This window comes from Talpa europaea (genome assembly GCF_964194135.1).
Source record: "Talpa europaea genome assembly, chromosome: X".
NCBI classification, from domain to species: Eukaryota; Metazoa; Chordata; class Mammalia; order Eulipotyphla; family Talpidae; genus Talpa; species Talpa europaea.
Genome location: NC_140081.1, coordinates 74,185,135 through 74,209,956, shown reverse-complemented (window position 1 = coordinate 74,209,956; position 24,822 = coordinate 74,185,135). Strand labels below are relative to the sequence as shown.

Below are 24,822 nucleotides of genomic sequence, written 5' to 3'. Positions count from 1 at the left end.
TTGTTTTTACAGTTTTGTGCACCATCATCTCATGTTCTCAACAATAAAAAGATGGAGCCAATAACTGATGTTCTCCTTTAGTCTTACAAGTTTGTGCCTATCTTATTAGATGTACTTCAGATGTACAGAATTGATAACTAAAAGGCTCTTCTAAAATATCCTATGGAGTTCTGAATTCATCTTAAACCAGCTCTTTCACTGGGGTTTCCTACCTAACCAGTGGTGACACTCTAGAAACCCTTAGCAAGAAAACTAGGAGCAATTTTGACTTTACCCAGTTATGAGTTGAATTACATTCCTCAGAAAGGTAAGTTGAAGTCCTAACCCCCCAGTACCTAAAAATGCAAATTTACTTAGAAATAGGGTTACTGCAGATGTAATTAAAGTCAAGTCATACTGCAGTAGGAAGTGCCCTTAATCCAGTGTGATTGGTGTCCTTATAAGAAGACAGAGACATCTAGGAAGAACACTATGCTACTGCAGAGGCAGAAATGGAGTCATGCAGCTACAAGCCAAGGAAGGCCAGGAGTAGACATATAATACCAGCAGCTAGGAAGAGGCAAGCATTGTACCCAGAGTCTCAGGGGGAGCATGAGCCTGATGCCACCTTGATTTCAGACTTCCAGACTCTAGAACTGTGAGAGAATACCTTAGAATCCAATATTTCTATTGTCTTAAGTCACCCAGCTTGTGGTATTTTGCTATGTTAACCCTGGGAAACAAAAACATTCTCTTTGTTTACTCATTCTCTAATCAGTTCATTACCAAGTTCTACCAATTTTACTTCCTAAATATTTCTCAATTTTTCCCTTCCATTTTTACTGTCATGGTTAATGTTCAAGACCTCACTGTTTCTTTCTAGCTGATCAGAATACAGAAACATCAATTCCAAAGAACACCTGCACCCCTATGTTTATAGCAGCACTGTTTACAATAGCTAAGCTTTGGAAACAACCCAAATGCCCAAAAATAGATGACTGGATCAAGAAGATGTGGTACATATATACCATGGAATATTACTCAGCATTCAAAAAAGATAAACACATGCAATTTGCAGCAACATGGATGGCGCTGGAAGGGATCATGCTCAGCGAAATAAGCCAAAAAGAAAAAGAAAAATACCGGATGGTCTCACTCATAGCAGGAATCTAGAAAACTTAAATAAGGGACCAGGAAAATGAATAACTATAAGAAAGTGAAAATCAAAATCAACAAAAAACTATGAACCAGAGACACTTTTAGGGGGGCAGGGGCGGGAGGGGAGGGATTGGGGTCAGAATGGGGGGGCTGCAATTGTATGGGGAATATAACAATAAAATTTATAAAAAAAAAAACAACCTAAGAAATAATTATTAAAGTTCAGCTGTAGCTCTCTATAAAAAAAAAAAAAAAAAAAGAATTCCTGCCTTCAGCCTTGGTACTTTCAAATCTATTCTTTGCCAACCTGCTATAGGGTTCTGATTTAAATGCAAACCACACTGTGACCCTCTCCCCTTCTTACAATTTTATGAGGGCTCCCCATCATTCATAGGACAGAGGACAAGCTCTTTCATTTGGCATTTAAGCCTTGTAGTGATCTGGCCAATGCTTCTATAATGTCATCAGTCATCATGTCCAGTCTTGTATTTCATACTCCAACAATTCCCATGAAGCACCATGTTGCTGACTTAACCTTGTGCCTTCAGTCATGCTGTGCCTCCTTTAATCCCTTTTATTTGACTAATTCCTTTAAAAGAGCTTAGGTAGTACCCTTCCAGGATCTTTCTCCTAATCAAGCAAGACATGAGATACCTTTTTCCCTATACTCTGATGATTCAGTAGGCAAAAAATTATCACTGCATTACTTGCCTATTATTTATATATCTGATTTTGTAAACAGGCTGTGACTCTTCAAGAGTAGGGACAATATCTTATTTATATTGGTTTCTCCATTGACTAATATAGTGGTAGTGCATGGTAGGTGTTCATTGAATAAATAATCTGTATTAACATAGAATAGCCAAATTAAAATTTCCAGCAACAGTATGAGGGAAGAACTTAGGGGAAATTAAAGATTGGTTACAAGCTAGTGGGGTTTGTCCCAGGCATGTAAAGTTGATTTTCAATTAGGCAAAAATGCAATGTAATACACCACTTAAAGAGAATACAAGAGAAAAGCAGCTTCATCAATAGATTCAGAAAAAGCACCTGGAAGAACTCAACACTCAGGAAACAAGGAACAGAAGAGGCATTCCTCAATCTGATAAAGGGTGCCTAGTAAAAACGTACAGGCTGTACACTTTTCTTCTAAGTTTGGGAATAGGTCAAGATAGATGTATGCTCTTACCACTTCTATTCAACAGTATGCTGAAGGTCCTAGTCAGTGCAATAAGGCAAGAAAAAGAGAAAAAAGTATACATTGACAAATGTTAAACTGTCTTTTGTGCAGATAACATAATTGTGTATGTAGAAAATCCTAAGGAATATAAAAACTACTAAAATTAATAAGCAGATTTAGCAAGGTTGCAGGTGACAAGCCCAGCATACAAAATCAATTGTATTTCTATATACAATACCAAATTGAAAAAAAAATGCAAGCAATACTATTCACAGGAGCATCAAAATATCAAATATATAATAATGAATGAAGCAGAAGATTTCTGCCCTGAAAATCACAAAATATTGCTGGGAGAAATTAAAGATGAACTGAATAAATGTTCATTGATTAAAAGAGTCAATATGGTTAAGCGCTCCATTCTCCATGTAGTGATATACAAATTTATCAAAAGCCCTAAAAAAATTCCAGCAGACTATTTTAAGGAAAGAGAAAAGACAATTCTAATTTTTGTATGGAAATTCCAAGGATATAGAACAGGCAAAATGACTCTGAAAAGGAATAAAGTTGGAGAACTAACATTACCTGATTTTAAGGCTGATTGTGAAGTTACAGCAACCAAGACAGCATGACATTGGCATCAAATGGACAAATAGATAAGTGGTATAGAACAGTCTAGAAATAGCCCATACACACACGAAGAACTGAAATTTGACCAAGGTGCCAAGGGTAAAAGGAAACTTTTCTTTTCCCTGAATGGTGTGGAATGTCTAAAATCTGTCTAGAAAAAAAAAAAAAAGAACCTTGACTTCTATCCCATTCCAAGCTCAGAGATAAATTTTAGATATAGACCTAAACATAAATCTCAAAAACAAAGTTTATAGAAGAAAATATAAGACTATAATATAATAAGAAAATATAAGACTAAAATATCCATAATCTTGTAGTAAGCAATGGTTTCTCAAACCAAACACAAAAAGAACCACTAAAAAATGGCAAAATGGACTTCATCAAAACCAAATCTTTCTGCTCTATGAAAGACTCAATTGAGAAAATGGACAAACCAAAGACTAATAAATACATTGGCAGCACATATATCCAACAAAGGGCTTACATCCAGAATATAGAAAGAAGTCCCACAAATCAACATTTAAAAAGTGAATAATGCAAATTCTAAATATAGCCCAAAAATGGAACAAACATCTCACAGAAGAAGATATATGAAAGGCAAAGGAGCACATGACAAAGTGCTCAACATCATTAGCCATTAGGGAAACACAAATTAAAAAATACAGTGAAATATTAATTCATGCCAAATAAAATGGCTAAAGTAAAAAAAAAAAAAGCAACATCAAATGTTGGTGGGGCTATGAAGCAACTGAAAATCTCATCAACTGGTGGTGAGACTATAAAATGGTTCAACCACTTTGAAAAACTGGTCATTTCTTATAAAGTTAATGTAACTTCCCTAGGGTTCAGCAATTTTACTCCTGTGTATTTGTCTAAGAAACCTGAAAGCATATGTTCATAAGAGGTCATAAGATGATATGTTCCAAACTGGAAATAATCTAAATCCACCAAAAGGGAATGGGTTAAAAAATCATGTCTCATTGCAATGGGATATTATTTTGTAATAAATAACTTTTGATATACTCAGCAACATGGATATACCTCAAGAACATCAGGCTAAGCAAGAATCCTGATGTAAAAGAGTAGGTATTAAATGGTCTCATTGTTATGGCACTAAAAATACTGAAGATTAAAGACTAAACTGAAAGATAAAACCAATCTATTATGATAGAAATCAAATGGTGGAGGTGGGGAGGGTGACTGGAATTGGGTATGGTCTATTTCTTGTTTGTGGTGGTAGGTTACATGGGTGCATAGAAAATTCATCAGACTTTGTTTAACCAAGACATAGAACCCCTCAAATGCCCCCAAATAGACATCTGGATCAAAAAGTTGTGGTGTATTTATACAATGGAATATTATTATTCAGTGATCAAAAAATACAAACTTGTGCCATGTGCCACTTGTGGTTTTGTAGATGAAGCCAGAAGGGATTATGCCAAAATTAAAAGGAAAAAGATAAATACTGGATGGTGTCACTTATACATGGAGTATAGAGAAACAAAGCAAAAGGTCAAGAAAAAGTAAAAACTAGCAAGGTGACCACAGAACTGACACAGAACTGAACAAACAAGGAGGGGGGAGGGGGCAAAATGGGTGGGATGAACACAAAGGAATATGATGATGGTTCATGGATGATACGGTAGCAGGAGAACTATGGGGACTACAATGATGTAAGGAGAAAAAATTAATTAATTAGGGCCTCCCCGATGGCACAGCAGATTGAGTGCAGCGCTGTGAAGCTGTCTGCAGCCTCTGCAACTCGGATTCGATTCCTGGCCAGCCAGGGAGATTCCCTTATGGCGTGGCAGACCTCTTCTGTCACGCCCGCTGCTCCCCTCAGCAGTGCTTTTGGTCTGTCTGCCTGTCCTGCTCCCCATTCTGTCTCTGGTGAATCCTCTCACCCTCCCGTGCCTCCGTCCTGTACCCCAGCTATTGTATAAATAAAAAAATAAATCTTTAAAAAATTATTAAAAAACAAAAAAAATAGAAAGGAAGTGATATAAAAAACTTCACCTAAGATGTATTTTATTGTATGCTAATTATATCTTTAAAGCCCATTGCAAATCGAAAGTCAGAAATTCAGTTTTAAAGACAAAATGTGATTATCATTGGTTTAACTCATGTATTTAAATACAGGCATTAAATGGACAACAATTTGTATTTCAATAAAACTTGTAAATCCATGTCAGTTGTTTTCTATTGGCTAGGGCATGAAGAGTAAGTCTTATTATGTATATAACGGGAACATAAAACAGTACTTCATAGAACAAAATTTTAATCTGTATACATCAGATAAAGAATGTATAATTTATTAGTGTGGAACACAAAAGAGTTCCCCAAAATGTGTTTATACAGAAAACTGATTATAGTTCTTTTTTCTTAAAGATTTATTTATTTATTCATACAAGGCCAGAGGTGTGGGGGTATGAGAGGATTCACCAGAGAGAGTGGGGAGCAGAACAGGCAGATCTACTGAACTACACTGCTGAGGGGAGCAGCGGGCAAGTCAGGAGAGGTCTGCTGCGCCATGTGGGCATCTCCCTGGCTGGCCAGGGGATCGAACTCATGTTGCAGAGGCTGCGGACAGCTTCATAGGTTGCATCTTAACCCCTTGCACTATAATCAGGGAGGCCCTGATTATAGTTCTTGACTAATAAACATTAACTACTCTTCTTGAGACTATAAAAAGGGGTCAACTTATTTTTATGAATAAGTTGAAGCTGCTGTTTGGGAGGCAAGGACGTAACCTCAGTTGCAACCCACTCTTTATCTTCCATGAATTCCCCTGAATCTTTCTTTCTGCCGTCAAGAGTGTAAAAACTGGAGGTCTCTGGAAACCACCTAAGTTAACTAAGATCAAAAAACATGAATTAAGTTATCCAAGGCTTCAAAGTCAAAAATTGAGCTGGGATTATAATCAAATATCTTGATTCTATTATGGTTCATTCATTTAGCAAGCATGTTTTAAATATCTACTCTTCTATGTTAGAAGAAATTTTTTTGTCAAGTAAGTCAGGATTAAAACCTGAGATTTATGTAGTACTTAATGACTTCTAAAGAGTTTTTGTATTTATTGCTCAATGACCACAGTCATATTATTGTCTTTATTTATTGATGGGGAGAGAGATCCATATACAAGAAGCAATAAAGCTGTCAGACATATCACTTGAGCCAAGTGATCCACAGCGAACCTGAGATTTGCTTGTATTTTTAAAAAAACAATCAAGTATGAAACAAGTCTGGGTTACTTTAACATGGCCGTTCCACGTTTCTTAATACACCTTAAAAAATGTATTTCTGTGGACTACAACCCCCTAAACCCCCTAAATCTCTCAGGTTTTGTTATTTTGATTTTTACATCATTGTCTTTCCATTCTTTGTGAACTTTTCTATGGTTTAGTCCCTGATTCTCTGGTCTTGCCATATCATTTTCCATCCTCACTTTGGTTTTCACACAGATGTGACTTCCAGAGGTAGATCTGCAACTCTGATCTCTCGCCTTAGAATCAGCTACAAATTTCAAATGATCTGACAGTTATTTCTATCTTCACAATCTTTCACTTCAAATTCAACATATACCAAAAACTGAATTCATTATCTTCCCTGTAAAGTCGTCCATCTGTTATTTTCCTGTAATATCTAAACTTGAAATCTCAGCGTTATCTTCCCCTTCCACAATCAGCAAGTCTTCTCATTTCATCAAAACATTTCCTTAACCTATCCCCACCCTGGGTTTGGGCCCTGACTACATCACATGTGGACTCTTGGGACAACCTACTTTCTAGCCTCTGCTCCCAGTGCCTACCCATCTACCTCCTGTATGCCCCCACATTCCACCAAATTAGCCTTTCCTCTGCCTTGCTTTCATATTGCTACTATTCTGCTAAAAAGCCTTTGATAATAATTCAATTTTCTATTGAATAAAGCCCAAACATTCAGCCTCTCACAATATGACTTCAGCTACCACTCTTCTCTATATGAACACATCAGTCTGGCAAAAATGATCTCCTTGCTGTACCCCAAATATGCCTTATACTTTCCTACCTCTTTACTTTTATCCCTATTTTCCTCAGAATGCCTTCAGAGTGTCCTCATTCTTCAAAGCCTTCTCTAATCAAACTTCCTCTGTTCTACCTCAGCTCAAAGGCTCTCGTCTTTGATGCCTGACGGGCCATACTGTCTATATTATTCGAATGATATTTTCATGGCTTTTCTTCCCATTTCATGGAGCTGGATTATCTGTTCAGGTAGACACTAATGGTGAGGGACCATTTACAACTAATTATCTTATAGCTCCTGTATCACCAAGTCCAGAGTCTTGCTCCTAAATCAGTGTACAATAAATATGAAGTTCAGAACAGAAATTTTTCATTTTTAAAATACTTTTATGCATAGTCTGCTTAGCAGTTATACTGATAACCATATTTTTAATGGCTATTTCCCCAAAGTACTCGTAATTTTTTGCAAACCCTGATCTGGTTACTTGAATGGTGATTTGCATGTTTGCATTTCTAAAACCAGACAATAGGAACAGTTCCAGAGTCAGGGCTCCACATTCCAAACCAGGACATCTTTGCCTGGGCAGTTAAAATGCTTAAGAACTCATCAACTTCAGTTACCTTCCAAATTAAGTTAGCTATAATAACTTTTTAATATAAATAAGTTTTAAGAAGTTAAATTTATATAACTGGCAATGCAAGTCCAGGACTCTTACTTCACTATAATGGACGTCCATCATCCCGGCATCTTCTTTCATGGCTCCTTCTTCATCTATATTGGGAGTAATTTTCTTGAAGGCTGAACATCCACTAGGAAATAATTCTGTGTGAATAAAAACCAGTGAAGTTAATTTATTTTAAAAATGTTTTGTAAATAACAGGGAACCTTATAGGGATTGGTTATCCTTAAAAACAAAAACAGGTGTCTATGGAAGGATTAAGGTCTTAAATACAATTTTCAGTAACCAAGAAAGACTTATAGAAACTATTTCCATCTACTGCACATTCTACATGTCTTCTTCCCAAAAAGGGAGCTCAAGTTACTTACAAATAAGTTTCATTCTGACTATGCATAGTCACTGGTAGGTACAGATGTTTCCCTAGTGTGATCTAAAAATTGTCCTTAACCCTTTGATCCTTTGTCCATTTGTTATCTGTCACTTAATCAAGTAGGGCATGTACTTTTCAGGTAACCATGGAATGATCTTTTGTAACCATCTCTAGTTCCTAATTTCACTGGAGTATGTGAAAAGGAAGTGGGTTGTTGTATAGTCTAGGTAAGACTTCTAAGGATGGAGGAAACAACAGATGGCAAGGATGAACATCCTTGGAGAAAAAGGATGGGGCCTTGAAAGAACAAGATTTTGGAGTTAGACCCAGTCTATCACTAATTGTGTGATTTTTAGACATGTTTATCTCTCTGGGACTGTAAAAAGTTTCATCATCAGTACTATAGAGATAATAATAGCTACTTTATAAGAATTAAATGAAAACTGAAGTGTTCAAACAGAACCTAGCATATAAGAAGTGCTCAATGAACTATTATTATCAAATAAACTCATCAATAAATAATCTAGCTTTCCCAAGATAGAAAAAAATAATTGCTGTGAGCTGTATAATCAGTGACTCTGCTGCTGGACCCCTGGGAAGCAGGAACTGAGCTCCAGATGCCAGCAGCTGCTGTTGGATTGTGGACCAAGTTGCTATTGCCAGGCAAGAGTCTAGGCAGAGAAAGCCATATGGTTGCCTTACAGATTCTGCACAGAACATGTCCAAGCACTCCTGCTATGGCTACCTATATTCTTACCCCAGTGGGCTGGAACTTAGGAATTAAGGAAAATTTAGCCTCCTCATAACAGAATCGGCTAGCCAGTGAAAAAGAGCTGTTCACAGAGGGAACAAATTCTGATAGCGGTTGTAATCTATTTCTAATTATGAGGCTTAGGAATAATAACCTACTCACAACTAAACATCTGGTGATAAGCTTGCTGGGATTAGAGTCTGGGGAAGGACAAGGGAAGGTTTGAGAAAGTCAGACCTTGAGATTTCTTAGAATTCTCATGGGAAAAAAAAGTCATGTTTCAGAGCTTAGATTTTTCCAGCTTTTGTCTAAATGAAAGCTCACTAGACACAAACCTTCAGGTAGGACACTAGTTATCATGTAAGACCACACTTCTGTGAGAGATGAAGTTGTGCCAGGGAAGATAGCACTCTTTTGAAGTAGTCCCAAGAAGGGAGAAACAGCTGGGGAGTAGTCAGTGGCTGTCCGTTCAGGAAGTAGTAAAGGCAAAAATTAAAATGAAATTTACTTTTTTTGTATTACTTTTTTATTGAAACAACATTGGTTTACAGCATTGTATATGATTTATAGGTATAGGCTCACACCCCTCAGGCATGTTTACCACACCACACCCCTCAACAAGATACCCATAATCCTCTACCAAAGTTCATTGTAATCCTCCACTCTGTTCTTCCCACTCATGCTCTGGTAGCCTCTGTTCTACAGTTATATTTCTAGAGTTTCTTACTGGTTTGGCTTTATCTGATCCTTTTTTTTGTTTCTCTATATTCCACATAAAAGTGACACCATCGGGTATTTGTCTTTCTACTTCAAACTTACTTTGCTTAGCATAATTCCCCCCACCCAGAGCCATCCATGTTGTCACACATATTTTATTTTATGTAGACATGAGTAGTATGCCATTGCATTTATATACCACATCTTCCTAATCCACTCATTTGTCTTTGGGCACCTAGGTTGTTTCTGTAGCTTGGCTATTCCACAGGAATGTATATATTCCTTCGACATATACATTTGCATTTTTGGGGTATATACCTAGGAGCAAGTTGCTGGACCATATGGTAGCTCCATTTTTAATATTTTGAGACAATGAAATTCACTTTGACCCACTGGACTTTAAGGGCCATTTTTATTCAAAGAAATTAGATAATCAAAGACTATGAAGACAGAGTAAGATATACTTCATTTCTGAAGGTAAGTATGTCTAAAATGGTCTGTTCCAGACCTCTAGGAGAGTTCTATTCAACATGCTGGACCACAAGATAAGGCGCTTGCATCAGAATGTAAATCAATTCACTTCCTTCTTCAACAAAGTTTTTCTATGAAAAATAAATCAGTTGAACTAAATGTCGTCTTGCATGACATAGTTGATTTACATTCATTTACTTGTTGTGAACCAGTAACAAACAGTTCTCAGACCACAGCTGGTCCACAGGACACTCTGAGTAGTAGTGCCTTAGGAGAACTTTCTGAAATTTAGGAGAAAGCATTCCAGTTGATCACCTCTATGCAGTCAAGAGCTGGGCAGTAAGTGAGAGGGCCCCCAAACCCCAATCAGTATATAAAAAATGCAGTCCTCAATAAAGAAGGTCATTCCTGAAGGCCTCAGGCAGGTAAGTCCATTGACTGGGGGAAAAATTCCTATCTGCTCTAAGGCAATGATTATTTTAAGTGATTCCCAAATCTAGGGTTTTTCTAGAAGACCATGATTTAGGGGAAGAAAAGTCTGACTGGAATTGAGGGTACCTGAGGAGTGGAGGGGGAGGATGGAAAGCAAAATATGGAGGACTATGAGTACCTTGTGGTGGGTGTGGTGTGGTAGCAAACCTCTGAAGCGATGGGATCCTATACCTCTGAATCATATACAATGTTGTGAAAAAAAATTCCAAAGCAAAATTTTTTTTCTTGATTAAAATATAACACCAAATTAAATATAAAAATTTAAAAAGAATAACAAAGGCACACCCTTCTAGGTCTCAGATCAGATGAGGTTAAAACATCTTGGGAGGGGCCTCCCCTGGTGGTGCAGGCGGTTGAGCGCCGCACCATGAAGACCAGTTTGATCCCGGCCGGCCGGCGAGGGTCGACAGACCCTTATGGCGCGACAGACCTCTCCTGTCTCGCCCGCTGCTCCCCTCAGCAGTGTATTTCGTTAGTCTGCCTGTTCTGTTCCCCGCTCTGTCTCTGGTGAATCCTCTCACCGTCCCATGCATCTGGCCTGTACCCCGGTTCTTGTATAAAATAAATAAATAAATCTTAAAAAAAAACACAAACAAAACATCTTGGGAGCGTCTTCTGGTGTATATATTATATTAAAGGAAGGCAGTTATACTGCTCAGAAACAAGCAGGACAACAGCCATTTTGGAGTGCACTGTCCACCCATCTGGTATACGGACAACTGCTGTGGTTTTCAGCTCTAGGGGCTACTACTCTTGTAAGCACTTTACCTTGCTGACTATGTCTGATGACAAGCCCCTCGTCATCCACACCCAGCACACCATCCAATCCTTTTGTTATAAGGGCCTTTAAAATGCTTGGGGGGAAATTCTGATTCCCCTTATCCCTAGAAAGATTTTTTTCAGGTGAAACAAGCTGCTGAATCAAGATGTGGCCAATGGCGAGATCGCAACAGAGGGAGGCATGATACAAGGTGGTCTCGGAGTCTGTTATCGATCTTTCTGGTGTTGACCTTGGTTCCTGACCTTGCCTACTTCAAAGCTATAGTTTCTATATTCCTGACAGGTGTCTGAAAGGAAGGTCCAAACTGTCCTAGTAGAGACCACTACCTTGAACACAAATTATCTAGTGACGATGGGTTTGGAGGATGGGGAAGTAAAGTAACCCTTGATAAGACTGTTAGTCAGAAAAAGGATAGAAGCAAGGGTTCTGAGGGGAGGGAAAAAGGGAAAAAGCTATGAATGAGAAGGAATTGGGGAAGAAAGAGCTTTGTAGAATTTAAGTTATCGGATCGTGGGTACAAAAGACTTGGGAAAGGAAGCAATATTACCCCCTAAAAGGAATGAAAAGAGCAGATTCTATGGGAAAGGAAATTCCTTTTTCTGTATTATGGGGAAAGCCTGACAGGCCCGAAACTTTGCTGCATCTCCAATGCTAAGGGGTGGTGGAGGAATGTAGAGATTTCACTCTAGTGTTCCCTGGGGAAACAGTTGTGCCCTCGTTCAGGAAGAGAAGAGGAAGAGGTACATAAAGTCCAGCCTCCAGAGAATGAGGTTTGGGACATTCTGAGGTTCTCAGACAAAATAAAAGGAAATGCAGATCTGTTTTTTATGTTATAATTGGGAGGATGGGAGTAATTGACACCCAGTATCATCACTTAGGAAAAGGGGAGAATGATAGTCTCTCTGGTCTCTAGTAGAAAAAGAGCAACAGCATGGGCTGCTTGAAAGAAGGCAGAGGGTGTGGGTAGGGTAGGGACAGCACTGCTTTCCTACATCCCTCCTTCCCTTTCCCAGTTCACTGCCTGAAACATGAAAAAAGGATCCAGAATAGTCCCTCACTGGTGTTCCACAGTCATCCCTGGAGGGAAGAGGGCCCAAGTTGTAGCTTGCTTTGGCAGCCACCCAATAGGACATACTATTGTCTTTTCTTAAAAATTCTAAACAGGAAAACATCTGTCTCCAATGTGTTAGTTGTTTAGTATGGTTTTTTTTTTTTTTTTTTTTGCTCCAGTACTGCCCTGGAACTTTTCTAGATTTCTACCAGGTGAGGGTGATTATCCGGACTATAGCCAAGAGGGGCTAGAGCTGTTCATGAGCCACTGCAGGGTCCATAGCCAGGACTGAGGTCTGTGTGCCAATAACAGGCCACTTGGTGTGGGGTGCTGAATCCCACTGCTCCCAAATAGGCATATCTGTCTACAGATGGGTGCTAAATTGTTCAGGGGCTTATTCAAATGAAGGACCTCTTATTCAGCCATCTTGCTGCTGTTTGGTCTCCCTTTAATACCAAGGTATTGTTCAATTAATGTAGCTATTAGAAACAAAGCGTGTGGGCAGCTGTTGGTGAAGTTGAGGCAGATGAGGAAAAAAAAGTGTTCTGTATTATCCAGAGCTTCTCATGAGCTCTAAGAAGAATTTAATTTGTGGCAGTCTTCCAGGGAGACAGTCTTGGAAAATAAACATTGGGTCATGGCCTGGCCCTGCACTATTTAACTTATACTCTTAACGAAAGCAGAGACAAAATGAACAATTGAGACTTTTCTTTAAAAAATAAAAACTTCAGTTTAACACTGAAGGAGGCTAAAGGTGAAGCTATTTTACAGGGCTCAATTAAATCCCATTCACAGTTGAATACTACAAAGACAAGTATCGTGGTAACTGAAAAGTTTCCCATTTTTAAGAACAAAAATAGCTTGCTTCAGGGGGGTGGGGTGGGAGTAAAAAAAAAATAGCTTACTTTTTCGATGAAGAAACTCTGCCACCAAAGCTGCCACGTGGACATAACACATTGCTGCCTGAAGAACAATGAGAAAGAAAGGTCAGCGTGTGCCCCGGGGGTCTGCAGGCTTGTGATAACAATATAACCTAAAGTATTCACCTCTGAAAAATCTCCATTTTTTATATGAATCTTGGCCATGCTGTCAAGCCAGGTTTTCCTGAGCTCTGGGGTGCTTGCGTAGGATTTGGCTAAGCTATACTGGAGATCAATTAGCATTTCAGGGTCTTTCTCGTGCTCCTTCATTTGAGCTGTGGCCATAAGAACAGTACGGATTCTCTTGGTCAAGTCTTTGACTTCTGAGGGAAACGCAGTTGCCTAATTTTAAAACAAACAGAAAGGAGATGTTTATCAGTATTATGGATGTGCTGTGAGCACTGGCATCCAATCCTGGGAACAACATACCTTTTTACGTATAGCATACCTAGGTATTTAGTTCTTGGTATGAAGCATGTCCATGAGCTTTATATGATTTCTTTTAAAAATATTCAACTAGCTCAGACTTCAAAGGGTCCAAATTTAGTAGCACTATATTCACAGTACCTAAAAGCTTACACTCTAGAGCTAGACTAGAGGCTTTGAGGCCCATCCCTCCACTGTGAGTTCTACAGTCACGAGAGTAATCTATATTAGCCATAATTGTGTCATTTTAGTTACAAGAGAAGCTAAAAATTGCCAACAACTACCTGTGCACCAGGTAGCGGTCAAGGGGCTTTACATGTTTTATTTTTTACAACAGCCCTATGAATTAAGAGCTACTGTAATTCACTTTACCTATAGGAAAACTGAGGGACACAGCAGTAAAGTGGCTTTGCCAAAGTCCTGAGGTTGCTAAGTGGTACATGGGACTTAACCCCAAGCTGTCTGGCCTCAGTGTGAGTGCTCTTAGCCACACTTCATACTGACAAGCATACCTATTCCTACACACTAACTACTCCATATGCTCAGGTGAAACCACACTGCAAACAATTTCATTTATACAGATGAGAGGGTGTGAATCACAAAACACTCTGAAGAGTTTAAAGAGATCATTAACCTCTCTCAAAGTGTTGTTCTTGTCCCCTCAAATACTAAGAGTTTTCTCCTTATCCTGGCCACTATTAAGAAAGCCCAATCACTTCCTCTTTACCCCGCTGGAGTGTGGGGGTTAGAAAGGCTTTCACTGTGAATATAATCAAATACAGAAGAAATGGTTTTAGCAAGTGGCTTCTTGATTCCTTTAAAAGTAATAATGCTAAACATAAAGTCCTTTCTTACACACTGATAAAGATTTCACTTATCAGTGGAAAGGCATACACCCTGTTTCTTTTTTAATTTTTATAATTGAGGTAACACTGGCTTACAACACTATGTGTGATTTAGAGATACAGGATCACACCCGCACACACCTTGTTATTGGGTTTACTGGTAATGACTGCCTTACCAGAATAAAACGAAGTCATTCAGAAATGAGTCACGAAAAAGACATTCTATCAAGGAAAACCAAAACAAACCCCATCTGCTTTGAAAAGGTACTGATCAGACTTTTATATGACATGGCATAAAAGATTGAACAACCAATAAAAGAAACTATGTGTGACTAAAAGATCCTAAACGACCTAAGTGGTTTCTATGCTCATGGGATTAATTGGAGTATATACCAATCCCCTGGGAAACCAGTAAAACTGGCTGAGAAGCAAACTTTCCCAGCCTGAGAATGGCTGGCACTACTCAGTGTTTTTTCAGTCTCAGGCGTGTTCCTATGGGAATATTTTTTGGTAGATAAATTATACACGTCCCAAACATCAAGTATGTTGTGACTGTGAGACTTTGGGGCTTTCCCCTCCCCCAGATTTTATACAACATTGTCAAATTATCCTGGAAAAATGACCTTTCCCAAGAATGGGAATGATTCCCCTGGGAGGAAAAGTCCTCTATTGGCAAAGGACCCTTCTTCCTTTGTACACACACATCATCACTGGAGATCAGAACCTGCTCTCTGTGCAACGAAACAACAAACAAATTTCTACAAAATTCTAAGACTTAAGCACATAGGTAAGAAAGAGGAATGGTGGTCAGGGCTTTGGGCTTGGTCTCAGCCAATTGGTGAGTAAAAAATGATAGCCTTGGGCTTGGAGTTGACAATCAGTATCTATGGCAAGCCACCATCAGTTAAAAGATGATTCTTGAAACTCAGAAAATCATCAAATAATGAATTCTTTCGGTGCCCTTCTTCATCTGTTGGCAATGAATCAGAGAGCTGTTAACTACTCTAAGAAGTGCGATTTTGTGAAATTCTAAATTCAGTGCTTAATTAACCAATATAATAAATGGAAAAAATATTAGGACAGCGCACATTCATCCTCTGAGCAAGTTTAGAAATCAAGCCCAGAAAAAATTCAAACCCTACTAGCTTAACAACCATGTATACATATTCATCCATTCAACTGATACTGGACATCAGCTATGCTATGTATATATTAGGTGCTAGAGATACAAGACAAAGTCATGGTTCATGAAGATTACATCCTGGGGCCTCCCTGGTGGCTCAAGCGGTTGAGCACAGCGCTGTGAAGCTGTCCGCAGCCTCTGCAGCACCAGTTCGATCCCTGCTGGCCTTGGAGCAACCCACATGGTGAGCAGACCTCTCTTGTCTCGCCCGCTGCTCCCCTCAGCAGTGTATTTCGTCAGTCCGCCTGCTCTGTTCCCCGCTCTATCTCTGGTGAATCCTCTCACCCTCCCACGCATCTGGCTGGCCTGTACCCCAGCTCTTGTATAAATGAGATAAATCTTTAAAAAAAAAAAAAAGATTACATCCTGTACACTCAATACTACTGAAAGTTGTAAATTAATTGACAGTTTAATTCTAGTAGTGTGAACTTTCCTGACAATGAACGTGGCTCTATTTTATGACTTGAAATGAGAACATACCTTCATAGGTCTATCACTATTTGCAAAATTATTGATAATGAATAAAGACTCCTGAAACCTTGATCCTCCGCTTAGGGCTACATCAGCTATCAGCTGGCTTACAGCAATTATTATCTGTGGGAAGAAGCAAACATCATTTTACAAATGTCCTCTGAACAAATGCTGCTTATTTTAATTATTACACATATTCTACTACAATATATAATAATAAGTAATAATGCTATATAGAATAATATATTATTAACAATAAAATTAATCCTTTATTGAGCACTTTCTACATGCCAGACATGTTAAGTCTTCGCATATATTAATTCATTGATATCTGAATAAAGGACTTTAGAGAACTGATGCTTTGACGCAGAAGAAAGGACCCTAATGGGGAATTTCGGGCATAGCAGTATATTAATTGAAGGAATGTTTTAGGAGAAGGTGGTATTCAAGTGAAACTTCATATAAAAGTGAACAGTAAAAACCCTAACATGTAATTATGGCCCTAGTATCCAAAAGTAACTACATGGAAGATTTACACCAGAAACATATGCGTCTGTCAGATTTTTGCATTGTGATGATACTTTTTAAAAACTTCTTATGGCTGTTTCCCCATTTGGAATCCAGTCTACAATGAACAAATACAATGGCACAGACCATGGGAGTGAAGATATAAATACAACCTAGGATTTCCCATATTAAGAAGAGGTCTACTGAGCCAAGAATTTCCAACTGTGGTTTGGTTCAGGTTTGTTTCATCAAATAAGCACAAGAACATGGAGGTGCTGAATAACAACTACCATGTACTAAGTGTCGATTACATGCTATGTACTGGGTCAGGAACTGCACACACTTTATGTTTAACACTCAAGATAACTGTGCTAGGGCCTCATTTTAAAGATGAGGAAAACATTATGACAGATTGGGCAACTTGCCTAGGGTCATAAAGTAAATAAGGAGTGAGCTATGATCTGATTCCAAAGTCCATGCTTTCCACTATAACTTGAGACCTCTCTCATTTTTTAATAACTAGGAAAGCTGGAATGTGAAAAACACAAACCTTTTTACCTGTTCCAGAATATCTAGTAAGTGTTTTATTATTTTATCATCTTGTTTAATCCTCACACCCACCCTATGAGGTAGGTATGAATATTTACCACTGTGTTACACAGGAGGCAGTGAGATACTAGATAAGTCTAACTTATTCAAGGCCACAGTGTGTAGCAGCCCTGGAATCTAAATTGGAGTCTGCTCTTCACAGCTATGCTCCACAGCATAGCTGTTCAATAGAAATGTGACAGAGCCACATATGTAATTTTAAACCCTCTAGTAGTCAGTTATAAAGAGACATAGGTGAATTTTAATTTATTTCACTTAATCCAACATATCATTTCAACATATAGTTAATTATAAAACAATTGAGATATTTTACTCGTATGAGCCAATGTGTATTTTGTATTTACAGCACATCTCAATTCAGACTAGTCACACCTCAAAATACCAAATGGTTACATGCACCCAATAGCTACTGGACTGGAGAGTCCTCGATCTTGATCTAGAGGCAAAAGATTAAACAGAAGAAGAGTTTTGATTTTCACTGACCTGCAGATGTGTCCTCAAAAAAGTTTTCCTTTTGGTATACTCAAAGTTGTTTCTCATCAGAAGATACAAAAGAGCAGAGGCTTCATTCCTGGTTGAACTAATCTTTGAAGTACAGCACTTTAAAACCTCATAGCAAAATGCAGCACACATGTTCACCCTACCTTTGAAAAAGGCGGAGGGAAACTGAAAAACAGGAAAAACATTAAGTAAGTGCCTAAAAACCCAGCCAGATAATCAACCAACTTTGAAGTACCTACTGTATCCTCGCCTAACACCATACTGGGGGAGTCGAGATGATAAGATCATCTTAAGGCTAGCACCCTGGTCTCAAGAGAACCTGAACTAGCTAACAAGAGGACCAGCATGTGTCAATGATGGAAAGATTCAAGTCAGTATGTAAGTCACTACAAAAAAGTGAGGTCCTGACTCTAAGCTACAGATCTGAGAAGAGCCCATGATGGGCTAGAAAAAAACAGCTAGTAGATTCTTGATAATATGTATTAAATTAACGAATGGCTAAAATGAATGAATGATCGATGGGTCTAATTTGGGCTATAAAAATGGAAGGATGTTCTGCATTACTTACTCTTTTGTTCTGTCTTCAAACAATTCCTTAACTACAAATGTCCAAATGCTGAGAAAATTATCGTGGGCATCTATCTACTCAGCAAGTAAAGCTGTTCACTGAAAAAATGGGGTAGAGATGAAGTATACACACCCAAACATATACACACGCATCCTCCATTCATAAAATGTCAAGATATGATTTTGAAATACTTGTCATGGGGTCTCCCTGGTGGCCCAATGGGTTTAGACACAACCTATGAAGCTATCCACAGCCACTGCAGCATGAGTTCAATCCCTGGCCAAGGAGGTGACCCACATGGCGCAGCAGACCTCTCCTGACTCGCCCGCTGCTCCCCTCACCAGTGTATTTCAGTCAGTCTGCTTGTTCTGTTCCCCACTCTGTCTCTGGTGGATCCTCTCACCCCCCACAACTCTGGCCTGTACCCCAATTCTTGCATATATATTTTTTTTAAAAAAAAAGAGATACTTGTCATTCCCTTGCACTTATTTAAATAAATGAGTCCTGCCAGTGGGGCTGGGGTGGGGGGGAAGATACATGTTGACCCTCATCAGCATAAACTCAGTACATTTACTGGCCTCTGTTGCTTGGTATTTTGTGTTTAGACTGTCACCCACCTTTGTGAAAAACAAAACTTAAATAAGAGACCAGGAAAAAGGATAACTATAAGAAAGTAAAAATCAAAATCAACAAACAACTATGAACCAGAGACACTCTATGTGGGGTGGGGGGTGGGGAAAGGAGGGACTGGGGTCAAAATAAGAGGGTTGCAATTGTATGGGGAATATAAAAAATAAATTAATATTTTTTTAAAAGAAGACTTTCAGAGTTCCTGTGAATCTTGTGAGGCAAGGTGGGAAGACAGAACTTTGAGGCCCATGAGGATAAAGAGATAAATATTGAAGCGATGGGAAACAAGACTTCCCCCAGAAAGGCAAGAGGCTGAACACAGCAAATGTCCTCAATTTTATTATCTTGCACGTGGAACCTAGTCAATCATGTGTGTAAGCAATAAGGACAACTATCTCAATGGGATCATAGCTATGGAGGCAATACAAAATTTGAGAAGAGAGCTGTGTTGACAGTTCTCCTTTTTTAAATCCCCCTGTTTTTTATATCCCAGTAGTTCCCTCCTTATATATTACTAGCTATAATAAATTTTATTGTGCACTCTAAAAAAAAAAAGAAAAAAAGAAAAACAAATTTTATGTTAAAAAAAAGATACATTTTGGCACAGAAAAATATTAGTACAAAGTGACTATCTAATCCTCAAAACAGCCAAGTGGCTATTATTTTGAGAATGTGTTCAGTCTGCTTGGTGGAAGATAAACTTTACATATGACAGGACACTGTTATGATCTCTGTATGCTCACATCTGAGCAGGTAGTAAGCTGCTTCTGGGCATACAATAATGGATGAGTTCCAGGGAGTGTGAAGCTAGAAGGCCAGTTTTCTAAATTGCTCCTTGGAACTCTTGAATTTAAACTTGAATCACAGGAACCTATCTTCTTTTTAGCACCCTAATAGCAAGAGCAGTGCTACTTGGATAATATTTAATAAGTGTTTTCTCATTGGCAATTGGGAAGTCCCATAAATAGTTTCACCAGATTAAACCAAATCTTGCTGGGCAAGATAATATAGTATGAGAAGGATTAGGGGAGAATATCGCTGCTGTGTAGTTAATTCTCTGTACTCTATCTACATCACTCCTCTGACGAGGGCAGTGGCCAAAATCAATGGCAACAGACTCTCTTTCTCCTCTTAATGTTTTGTCCACTCTGGGCCTTGTAATAATGTTGAAGCTCTTTTCTCTTTTGTCTGCCATCATAGCCTTTTTCCTTGCCTTTCTTCCTACTCCTGTGGCTGCCCCCTCTCACCTCCTCTATAGACTTTTCTTTCAATTGTTCCTATATTGTTTTTCTCTGACATTCTGCTCATGACCTTTATTGGGTTCTACCTCTACATGCTCTCTAGGGGAAATTAAATCACTTCCATGGCTTCAACTGCCACGTATATGTTGATGATCCCTAGATTGCTAAACTCCAACTAAAGTGGGCCTTTTGGTCCCCAGGATTTTTTTTAATGATTTATATATTTATGTATACAAGAGCTGGGGTACAGGCCTGAGGTGTGTGTGTGGTGGGGGGAGTGAGAGGAATCACCAGAGACAGAGTAGGGAGCAGAACAGGCAGATTGACCGAAGTACACTGCTGTGGGGAGCAGCGGGCAAGGCAGGAGAGGTCTGCTGTGCCATGTGGGTTGCTCCCTGGCCAGGCGGGGGATCGAACTCGTGCTGTGAGGCTGCGGATAGCTTCACAGGTTTCATCTTAACCCCTTGCGCCACTAGGAAGGCCCGGTGCCCAGAATTTCAAGCTCTCTCCAAACTTACGGCCTTTGCATATGCACATCCTTCTCCCTAGAGTATTCTTCCTTGAGCTTTCCAAATGGCTGGGTTCTTTCATCTTTCAGGTTTCATTGTAAAAGCAACAAACCTATCTAAAGTAAGGTATCTCCTACAAATCACTGTATTCTATTCCAGCATCTTGGTTTCTTCCTAGTACTTATCCAATAACAATTACTTGACTGTTTATTTTCAGTCTCTCTCCTGCTACTAGACTGAAAGCTTCATGAGGGATGAGATTAAGAGTCTTCTGTGCCTCCCTACATATCACATCAGCCATCACACTCCACAATCCAACCAGTGAATTAATGACCAAATCCTAAAAATTCTATTTCCTTACCATTCCTGCCTTTGACTCTCCATGTCCACTGTAACTCTTACTTTAGGCCCTCATCTCTTATCTAGCTTATGGCAAAAAGTCTTCTTACTACCTTAAGCATGCCATTAATCCATCTTTCACACTACTTTTTAGAAGAGATTTTTCCCCGCCTGTACCAATTTGCTCTTAATGGAAATCTAATTGTTACTTCCACCCTCCCTGATGTCTATATGAAATATGACTCCTAAGATGAGTACTCAATCATCTGGTTCTCATTTACCTTCTCAGTCTCTTGTTGGGTCTTTACTAAATCCTAGCTCCAGTACTACAGAGAAACTTTTGCTAAATTAGAGCATTTCTCGTCCTTCTCCAGTCTACCCTCAGTTCTCTGTATTAACTTCTTTTATCCTAGTGGCATGTTTGTGTGTCAACCTATTAGATAAAAAGCCCTCAGGAATTGTATCCCTAATAATTTCTAGCACCAGTAACTCCCTAACCAGTAACGGTTTGTTAAAGGAATTATTCCAGAATCTTTTCCCCTTAGTTTCCTGCAACATTTTTATTTTGAACTCAGTTCTCTATATACTTTATTCACAAACTGTATTAAAGAATGGCAGTAAAAAAAAACCCAAACCTCAAATTTCCCCAATTTCTCTATCAATTGACTATAATAAGCCACCACACAAATAATAACAAAAAGGTCTTCATGTTTAGTTACACAGATTAGTTGAGAATTTTTTTTGGTCTTATTGCATTATACACATATATTCTGAGTGTGTATATGACTGGTGTAGACTGTGCCTTTCCATAATCTTAACTCCATATTGGTTCATGATGCTTATTCTGTAAGTTTAAAAGCTACCAGGACTACACCTTAGAGGAGAAAGCAAACATTGTACAAAAATGAACAATGATGTAAAAAATACATAAACTATATTATAAAAAGAAAAGCTACCAGAAACAAATCTTTGCTGTCTCTTTCAATCATATTTATTCCTTAAAGCCTAGTCTGAGGTTTTTGTTTAGATGAGGTAAGTGGCCCGAAAATGTAGGGCCCAGAGATACAATTCACAACTCACTCATCTGAAGAAGCATTAAGGGCCTACCATTCGCAATAGATCATATGAGACCCTGGGGCTATAAAACCTGGTCTCTGCTTTTAAGTGTTCGTGAGTGTATTCACAGCTTATGTATCTTTAGCATAATACTTTTAAAAGGAGCAAAAAGGAAGAAAAACTGGCAAAGTTGGTCATTAGAAAATGACACTCTTCAAAGGAGCCTACTGAAAGAGAGAAGGAAGAACAAGGTGAACTAAAAATGTCCTGAATTGAGGGGATTCCTGGTCAGCCCCCCTTTATGTATTTTGCTGTTCTGTATTTATATTTACAAAAGCAGTGCTTAATGGCTTCATTATCTGAGGTTTGCAGATGTCAGCTCAGTGATTCCCCCTGCCCCAACCCAGCTTCTTGCCAAAGGCATCCGCTGGCTGTACACAGCTTTTTCCCTTACCTTACTAATGAAAGCTCGTAGTGAGGCAAAGACATGTTTCAACGACACTTCTGATTGTCCATTTTTAAGAAAAGCAAGATGAATATCAAATACTTTTTTCATTAACGGGTTGTGACCATCATTATTTAAAAGTTGGCTCTATAAAACATGAAAAAAAGAATGTTGCAGACATAGGTTAAGCCACCCCCTCACCCCCGAATGAGAACTGACTTTACCAATACCTGTTTATCAAACCAGTTTAAAAGTTCCAGGAAGTTTAATTTAAAAACATGTGTGTCATCTCAAACTACATCTAAACTTAAATTCCATTGTTTTAAACAGATGAAAAAAAGATTATCTTTCCAATGTACCAAGAAAATAGAGAACTAGTATGGGAAGAGTATTTTCTATTAACCTAACCATACTGCTTCTCAATTAAGAAATCATAAACTCAAAATGGATATAAGCCTTTGTGTTTTTCTCTGAGGGTGACTAATAATGTAGGAATTAAGGAAAAGGCCAATTTCATTTTAAATGCCTGTTACCTAATTTACTTTTAAAAGTATTTTTTTTAAAGAGGATGTTTAGTATAAATATGTTTAGATACTGGTGACAAATTAAATCTTCTATGAGTAGAGATAATAATGGGTATCACAATTGAACAGGCTACATAAACTGTTTAAATGCTTTTTGCAGAGACATAAAAAAACGTAGAGAAATAACTACCGGCTTGTGAAGCTTTTTTTTTTTTTTTTTTAGATTTATTTATTTATACAAGAACTGGAGTAGAGGCCAGAGGTGCGGGAGGGTGAGAGGATCCACCAGAGACAGAGCGTGGTGCAGAACAAGCAGATGGATAGAAAACACTTCTGAGGGGAGCAGCGGGCGAGACAGGAGAGGTCTGTCGTGCTATGTGGGCAGCTCCCTGGCCAGCCCGGAATTGAACCTGTGCTGCAGAGGCTGCAGACAGCTTCACAGTGCTGCGCTCAACCTGCTGCACCACCAGGGAGGCCCTTGTGAAGCTTTTTTTTTTAAAGCATTGGTTAACTTCTTCAGCCCTACTGTCTACTGGTCAAAAAACTAATTTGTGGGCTACAACTTGGCTAAAAAGAAGAAAAAAACCCAAAGTATATGCAGGTTGTAACAGGTCTAAGGGTAACATCAACAGTCAGAATCCCTGAATGACATGAGATTTTGAGGGCTGTTTCTTTAGCCTACATCCAAGCCTGCAGTAATGGTTATAAGCATGGGCTCTTGTGCTAACTGGAGTGGATCTGAATCCTGACTCTACCACTAACCAGCTATGTAACATTAACACCCCAGTAAGCCTCAGTTTCCTCTTTTTAAAATGAGAATAATAGGGCCTCCCCGGTGGCGCAGTGGTTGAGCGCTGGGTTGCGAAGCTGCCCGCAGCCTCTGCAATGCCAGTTTGATCCCCGGCCGCCGGGTGAGGGTCCCACAGGGCGCGCAGACCTCTCCTGCCACCCGCTGCTCCCCTCAGCAGTGTACTTCATCAGTCTGCCTGTTCTGTTCCCCGCTCTGGCTCTGGTGAAGTCTCTCACCCTCCCGTGCTTCTGACTGTACCCAGTGCTTATATAAATAAATAATCTTTAAAAAAAATAAAACGAGAATAATAACAATATCTATATCATAAAGCTAGTGGGAGGATAAAAAAGTTCACACTTGTATTTTTAAGTTTATTGATAGTTACTTTACATATATCCAATTTACCTCTTTTGCATGTAAAATTCAATTATTTTAAGTAAATTTACCGAGCTGTGCAATCATCATGATTCAATTTTCAAGCATTTCCATCCTCCCTGGCCCTCATGATCCCTGGTACCCAAATGAAGCCACTGCCCTTTCCCACACACAGACCCACAACAAACATGTGAGTTAATATTTGCAGAGTACTTAAAATGGTACCTGACTGACATCTACCAAGAGATAGGGTTGTTAAATAAATAAGAAGTATTTGACTAGGGGGAAGGAAGACAAGGCAAACCTTGAGACCAAATGTCCTCCTTATTACTTGGCACAGTGAAAAATGAATTTGCAGTACCTTGAAATCAGAATACACTTAATACTTCATGAAGGGGTTCTGCAGTCTATTTCTTATTAGTATATAATTGGCTTTTCCCTTAAAACCCTCTTTGAAAAGCACAAGCCAGGTTTCCATTGTAAATGTGGAGAGCTGAAGCAATTAACTAAATTACTCAGAGAAGGAAGGAAAAAGGGGAAAATGTGTAACTCAAATGAAAGCAAGATTCTTCATTTTTTGAGTTCTCCCTCTAATGTTACCTTTCATTGTAGTTATATAATTTTT

The 24,822-nt window shown here is 38.8% G+C and overlaps 1 protein-coding gene across 1 annotated transcript in view; it reads right to left on the bottom strand.

The window, feature by feature from the left end:
- DOCK11 (dedicator of cytokinesis 11) overlaps window positions 1-24,822 on the bottom strand; it is a gene marked incomplete at both ends in the record, with an annotated part of 174,457 nt that overhangs the window by 15,373 nt on the left and 134,262 nt on the right. Inside the window, 6 exons of the mRNA XM_084259069.1 lie at window positions 7,662-7,768; window positions 13,164-13,221; window positions 13,305-13,520; window positions 16,113-16,226; window positions 17,703-17,885; window positions 22,518-22,655. Of these exons, the coding sequence (XP_084115195.1) occupies window positions 7,662-7,768; window positions 13,164-13,221; window positions 13,305-13,520; window positions 16,113-16,226; window positions 17,703-17,885; window positions 22,518-22,655 (816 nt within the window). The remainder of the gene's footprint in view (window positions 1-7,661; window positions 7,769-13,163; window positions 13,222-13,304; window positions 13,521-16,112; window positions 16,227-17,702; window positions 17,886-22,517; window positions 22,656-24,822) is intronic.